Source organism: Caloenas nicobarica, chromosome 10, assembly GCF_036013445.1.
Source record: "Caloenas nicobarica isolate bCalNic1 chromosome 10, bCalNic1.hap1, whole genome shotgun sequence".
Taxonomy (NCBI): Eukaryota; Metazoa; Chordata; class Aves; order Columbiformes; family Columbidae; genus Caloenas; species Caloenas nicobarica.
In genome coordinates, this window is record NC_088254.1 from 23,631,517 (window position 1) to 23,637,516 (window position 6,000).

Below are 6,000 nucleotides of genomic sequence, written 5' to 3' on the forward strand. Positions count from 1 at the left end.
GCAGAGGTGACCGGGAGGTGCCTGGGGCTGGGAGCTGGGCAGCCCAGGGCTGGGGTGCTGTGCTGCACGTAGGACCCCGCTGGCAGCCCCGGGAGGGCAGGTCCCTGTCCCCGTCCTGCACACCTGCAGGCAGACCCTAGCCGCTTTTCCATGACAGCTGGGATCGGGATGTGCGCGCGGTGCTGTTTGGGAGCCCTCATCCCTGGGAAGTGTCGGCAGCACAGGATGAGGAGCGCTGAGCTCCACGCGGGGCTGCGTGTCAGGACAGGCTCCCCCGGGGACCGACGCTGCCTCGCTCCCGGCTGGACCAGCGCACCAGCCAGCCTGCCCAGCCTGTTCTGGGACATCAAAAAAGCCACCGCAGGCATTGGCTGGTGCTGTGCCAGCAGACATGGCCCCGGGGCCACAGGGGCTGCGGCGCAGATACCATCAGCACTGCGGGGCACTGAGCTGGAAGGGCCAGCACTACCAGGAGCAGGAGTCGGTACACGAGAAACGGCTGCACCAGCGCCCGGCACAGCTGCCAGCCACTCCACCTGGTGTGGGTGCTGCCGCAAGGCAAGACAAACCCCAGGCACCGGTGGGTGGTACCACAGCCCCGACGTAGCCCTGCGGAGTGGCTCCAGCAGGGAGGCTGCTGGCATGGGGGAGAGTGTGGCCGGGGGCTCGCTGTGCCGGGCAGGCAGGGCTGATGCAGGCAGGGCTGATGCAGGCAGGGTCATTACCCACGGGGGCAGGCAGGGCCGGGGCAGGCAGGGCCGGGGCAGGCAGGGCTGATGCAGGCAGGGTGGGTGCAGGCAGGGCCGGGGCAGGCAGGGTGGGTGCATGCAGGGCCGATGCAGGCAGGGCCGGGGCAGGGAGGGCTGATGCAGGCAGGGTCATTACCCGCGGGGGCAGGCAGGGCCGGGGCAGGCAGGGCCGGGGCAGGCAGGGCCAGGGCAGGCAGGGCCGATGCAGGCAGGGCCGGGGCAGGCAGGGTGGGTGCATGCAGGGCCGATGCAGGCAGGGCCGGGGCAGGCAGGGCTGATGCAGGCAGGGTGGGTGCATGCAGGGCCGATGCAGGCAGGGTGGGTGCATGCAGGGCCGGGGCAGGGAGGGCCGTTACCCACGGCTGGCACTGGGCCAGGGCCAGGCCTGCTGGCTGAACAGACACAAAGGGCTCTGGCGCTGCCTGCAGCGGAGGTGGCTGCTCGCCTGCCCTGGATTTCCCTTTGTGCCTCTCGCTCCAGGGCTGAGCTCTTTGTGTGGCGCCCGCTGGGAACGGTCCTTGGTTTGAGCCGAGGGAGGTGGCCCACGGAAAGGGCTGTCACCACGCAGGACATGGGACCTGTCCCTGCAGCCGCTGGCACGCAGGCAGAGGGGACTGGCAGGGGGCTGTGTCCCCAGCACCCTCGTGGCACTGGTCCCACCGTGCAGCTGGAGCCCCCTCTGCGTCCCCACAGCCAGACAAAGGCAGCACAGAGCGAGGGTGAAACCAGAGCCCTTTATTTGTGTCCTTGCAGGAGAAGGGGGAGGAAGGGGCTGGAACAGAGCTGCCGCTGAGCCCAAGCCAGCGAGGGGACAGAGAGAAGGAGAGCAGGGCCTGAGTGACGCTGCGCCTCACCGGCCAGGGCAGGATGGTGTCCTGTGTCCTGAGGGACAGCGCTGCTGCCGGGATGGCACAGCTGCAGTGCCACGGGGTTATTGCACAGAGAAAAGATCCACGTTTGGGTTATTGCTCAGAGAAACGGATCCACGTTTGGGTTATTGCTCAAAGGATCCACATTGCAGCAGGGAGGGCCCCAGGAAGCTGCAGGAGCCAGGCAGGGGCTTGGCTGGGCAGCAGCTCCCTGCCTGCTCGTGGAAGGCACGAATTGGTAGTGCGGGCAGAGAGGGGCCAGGAGCAGCTCCATGTGCTTCCCCCGCCCACAGAGCTGCCCCTGGTTTGCATAGGGAGATAAAATCCGCTCCTGGCAGAGCAGAGCAGCTGCAGGCACAGCAGCTTCCCAAGGCCCCGCTCTCAGGGCAGCAGGAGCGTGTCCTGCCCAAGGCGCTGCGGACGGTGAGGAGCGCGGCCACCGCTGCTCTGCTCGTGAGAAGAGGAAACGTTCTGGGAGCACGAAGAGCTGTGGCAGCCAGAGAAGTGGTTGTGCCACAGAGCTGCAGGGCTCTCACAGGACAATCTTGAAGGAGCTGCAAGAGACACTGCAGGTTCTGCACCTCCTCATTGGGTTGCACGCAAGTGTTTTGCGAGCACCCAGCACTGTGAGGACGATCACCCTGTGCGGGCAAGGCTCCGCAGAGCAGGCAGGGGCTGCGGTTCCCTCTGCTTTTGTGGGAGACCTCACACAGGTCACCTCGCATTACAGGCACCGCAAGCTCTGCCCCAACGCAGCGACCGGGGCAGCTGAACCTCCCGCCAGGCCCTGGGACAGGCTGTGCTGCCGCAGACCACGGTACCTGGCGAAGTCCGGGGAGCGGGAGATGACGTGCTGGAACTCGGAGAGGTTGATGGTGCCGTCCTTGTCGATGTCGGACTCCTCCAGGATCTGGCGGGGAGGGAAAGGTGAGCTCCGGCCAAGACCGAGCAGCGGCCCGTGTCCAGCCTGAGGCTGCTCACGTTTCGGATGAGCTGCTCCATCTCCGCGTTGCTCAGCCGGGACTCCTCGCCTTGCCCAGTCAAACAGTTCACCAGTTTCTCCAGGTCTTTTCTGTCCAGAGTCCCATCGTCATCAAAGTCTTTGGGGAGAGGAAAGTTACATTTCAGCAGGGCCACAGCAACCCCAGAGAGTCACGAGCACCCACTCACGCTTAGCAAGGGCCTGGGAGGCCTGAGGACACAGCAGGCTCCACACCACACCCCTTGGTGCATGTTGTGACGCCAAACCTGCAGTTCCCGCAGAGAATTTCTAAAGCCACTGTCCCCGTGGGTGCCCCAAGTACACTAACAGCCCTCACAAACAAGGATCTGTCCCTGCCCCAAGGTGCAGGGACCCCAGGACATGGTATCTGCCCCCAGGCTTACCAAAGATGCGGAAGGCGTAGTGGGATTTGATGTCCGAGGTGGCAGAGTCACTGAAGACGCTCAGCATATCAAGGAAGTCTTCAAAGGACATGCTGTCATCCCCATCCTCTGAGGTGGAGAACACGTGGCAGATGCGGTGCTGGAAGGGGTTTGCCTGCCGACACAGAGCAGCTCGGGGCAGGGCTGGCAGTGCCGGGCGGTTCCATGGCAGCAGACACTGGCCGCAGGCCAGTGCCAACCCCGCGCCCTCAAACAGCTGCCCCGGTGCCCCCGGTGTGGCACACACGGCGGGACCGCGCCTGCCCTGTGCCTCCCCGCGCAGCAGGGACCTCCGGGATCCTCCATGGCACAGCGGGAAGGCGGAAGCTGTGTGTTGGCACAGCCGCTGTGCAGTAAGTGAATGTCACGTTAAGGGCAGAGCACCGGGGCAGGTAAACAGGGCGCTGCCCGAACACGCCCGGACCCAGGTGAGCAGCAGCGAGTCCTGCCTGCCTGGCACCATACCCGCAGCTCGGGCAGTGTCAGGATCTGGCTCTTGGGAACACGCGCGGAGCAGACGGCCACCCTCTCCTCCTTTGGCAGCAGCGCACTGAACCTCTTGTAGGCACTTGAAGAGGCAAGAACAAGAGATGCTCTGTAGCGTGAGAGGCTGCGCAGAGCGGGCGGCCCATTCCCCACAGCTCCTGCCAGCTGCGCAGAACCGGACCGGGGGGTCCCGGGACACCAGCGGCCGCGGTGGGGAGAGGAGTGAGCCCTGCTGCCCGGGCCGGGACCGCAGGGGGAAGGAGCTGCCGCCCGGCCGGCCCCGCAGGCAGCGCCGGCCCGGCCCGCAGGCAGCACCGGCCCCGCAGGCAGCGCCGGCCCGGCCCGCAGGCAGCACCGGCCCGCAGGCAGCACCGGCCCGCAGGCAGCACCGGCCCGGCAGGCAGCGCCGGCCCCGCAGGCAGCACCGGCCCGGCCCGCAGGCAGCACCGGCCCGGCCCGCAGGCAGCACCGGCCCCGCAGGCAGCACCGGCCCCGCAGGCAGCACCGGCCCCGCAGGCAGCACCGGCCCGCAGGCAGCACCGGCCCCGCAGGCAGCACCGGCCCGCAGGCAGCACCGGCCCGGCCCGCCCCCCGCGCCACCGGCGGCACCCGCAGCTCCGTGCCCGCTGAAGCTTCGCCGGCCGGTGACGGCCCAGCCGGGGATCGACACCGAGCGGCTCTTTCCCGCAGCCGGGCCGGCTCCCCCCGGCAGAGATGAACCCCAGTGGGGACCGAGGGGCAGCTGGGGGGTCCCGGGGGGCCCGGGCAGCCCCCCCGGCCGTACTCACAGCAGGATCTCCTGCTTGCTCAGGAACGTCAGCTCCTGCGGGGAGAGCGCGGGTCAGCGCCGGGCGGGCACCGGGGCGCCCCAGCTCCGGGACCCTTGGCCTCCGGGCACCTTTGCCCCGGGGTAACGCCGTGACCCCCCGGTGCCGGTGCCGGTGCCCCCGCACCTGGAACTCGCTCAGCGCCTCGCGCGGCAGCAGGCTGGCCGAGCCCCCCATGGCGGCCCGCGCCGCTTCCGCCTCGCACGTCACTCTGGCGCTGCCACGGCAACGCCCCGCCCCGCCCCGCGAACGCCCCGCCCCGCCCCGCGAACGCCCCGCCCACCTGCGCCACGCAGCCGCGCGCGCGGCGGGCACGGGGATCCGCGCGGGCGGGGCTGCGGGCCGTCCCGTCCCGACAAGAGCCGGCCGGCATCCGGCATGGCGGCGGCGAGCGAGGAGCCGGACGAGCCGAGTCCCGAGGAGTTCGTGTACGGGGAGGAGGACTTCGTCCTGCAGGGAGCCGGCTGGGGGGCCGAGCCGGGCTCCGCGCCCTCCCGCTTCGACCGGGCGCTGCTGGAGGGCTGGGACGACCGGATGGAGCGCGGCCTGTTCCGGTACCGGCTGGGGCCGCTGCCCACCCGCGTCCTGCCCGGCGCCATGCGGCTGGTGGCCCAGCTCAACGTGCAGCGCGGCACCGAGCGCCGCCCGCCGCAGCCGGTCCGCAGCCTCCGGCAGCCCTTCGACCCCGCGGCCTTCAACTTCACCCGCCTGCGCCCCGGAGAGCTGCTGCTCCGGCTGCGCAGGGCGGGGGACGCGCCCGGCCCTGCGGCCCCCGAGCCGCTGCTGGTGGCGATCAACGCCAGCCCGCTGCAGCGCGGCCACGTCCTGCTGCTGCCGGCCCCGGCGCGGCGGCTGCCGCAGGCGCTGACGGCCCCGGCGCTGCGCGGGGGCCTGGAGGCCGCGCTGCTCAGCGCCCACCCCGGCTTCTGCGTGGGCTTCAACGGGCTGGGCGGCTGCGCCTCGGTCAACCACCTGCACCTGCACGGGCTCTACCTGCCGCGCCCGCTGCCGGTGGAGGCGGCGCCGGCGCAGCCGCTCTGCCCGCGGCTCGGTGTGCTGCGGGCCGGCCCCGCGCCCGCCTTCCTCTTCTACGCCGCCGGCCCCGCCGAGCTGGGGCCGCTGGCCCGGGACGTGTGCCGGGCGGCCGCGCACCTGACGGACACCGGGCTGGCCTACAACGTGCTGGCCACGCGGGGCGACCCGCCCGAGGGGCCGGCGGGGGCCGGCCGGGGGCTGCGGGTGCTGCTGTGGGCGCGCCAGCCCAGCTTCGGCGCCAAGAACGGTGCCGCCTTCAACGTGGCGCTGTGCGAGCTGGCGGGGTACCTGCCGGTGGCGGCGGAGCCGGCCTTCCGGGACCTCACCGAGACCGGCGCCGTGCGCGCCATCCGCGAGCACCTCCTGCCGGAGCCGCAGCTGCTGCGCCTCGGCGAGGACCTGGCGCGGCTGCTGGCGGGCTGAGCGGGGCCGCCCCCCGCAGCGAACCGGCGGGATCGCCTCTGCACCGGCGCCGCTCCGGTTGGCACCGCCGGGATCTCTGTGGCCGCCGTGAGGACGGAGCGGGCCGGCTGCGGCCCCGCCCCCTCGCGTGTTCGGGGCGGCCGGTCGCCATGGGAACGGGGCGGCCCCGGGAGCGGCCGCGATGGA

General features: G+C 71.1%; 2 protein-coding genes across 2 annotated transcripts; one reads left to right on the forward strand and one right to left on the reverse strand.

Moving 5' to 3' along the window:
* Nucleotides 1-1,464: 1,464 nt before the first annotated feature.
* CIB1 (calcium and integrin binding 1) lies at nucleotides 1,465-4,570 on the reverse strand. The gene is made up of 7 exons (XM_065641703.1): nucleotides 4,483-4,570; nucleotides 4,318-4,352; nucleotides 3,509-3,611; nucleotides 3,005-3,158; nucleotides 2,600-2,718; nucleotides 2,440-2,528; nucleotides 1,465-2,172 (listed from the first exon to the last, which is right to left on the reverse strand). The coding sequence occupies exons 1-7, from the start codon at nucleotides 4,531-4,533 to the stop codon at nucleotides 2,151-2,153; spliced, it is 573 nt and encodes a 190-aa protein (XP_065497775.1). The 5' UTR covers nucleotides 4,534-4,570; the 3' UTR covers nucleotides 1,465-2,150.
* A 55-nt stretch (nucleotides 4,571-4,625) lies between these two features.
* GDPGP1 (GDP-D-glucose phosphorylase 1) lies at nucleotides 4,626-6,000 on the forward strand. Its single transcript, XM_065641354.1, has one exon. The coding sequence runs from the start codon at nucleotides 4,735-4,737 to the stop codon at nucleotides 5,812-5,814; it is 1,080 nt and encodes a 359-aa protein (XP_065497426.1). The 5' UTR covers nucleotides 4,626-4,734; the 3' UTR covers nucleotides 5,815-6,000.

Excerpts from the sequence above, each read along its gene's own strand:
- CIB1 (XM_065641703.1), bottom strand. The coding sequence starts at position 4,533 with ATGGGGGGCTCGGCCAGCCTGCTGCCGCGCGAGGCGCTGAGCGAGTTC. Across the intron at positions 3,612-4,317 it reads AGCAAGCAGGAGATCCTGCT|TGCCTACAAGAGGTTCAGTG; the intron begins GTGAGTACGGCC and ends TGCCTCTTCAAG. Across the intron at positions 2,173-2,439 it reads CGCTCCCCGGACTTCGCCAG|CTCCTTCAAGATTGTCCTGT; the intron begins GTACCGTGGTCT and ends TGTCTCTTGCAG.
- GDPGP1 (XM_065641354.1), top strand. The coding sequence starts at position 4,735 with ATGGCGGCGGCGAGCGAGGAGCCGGACGAGCCGAGTCCCGAGGAGTTC.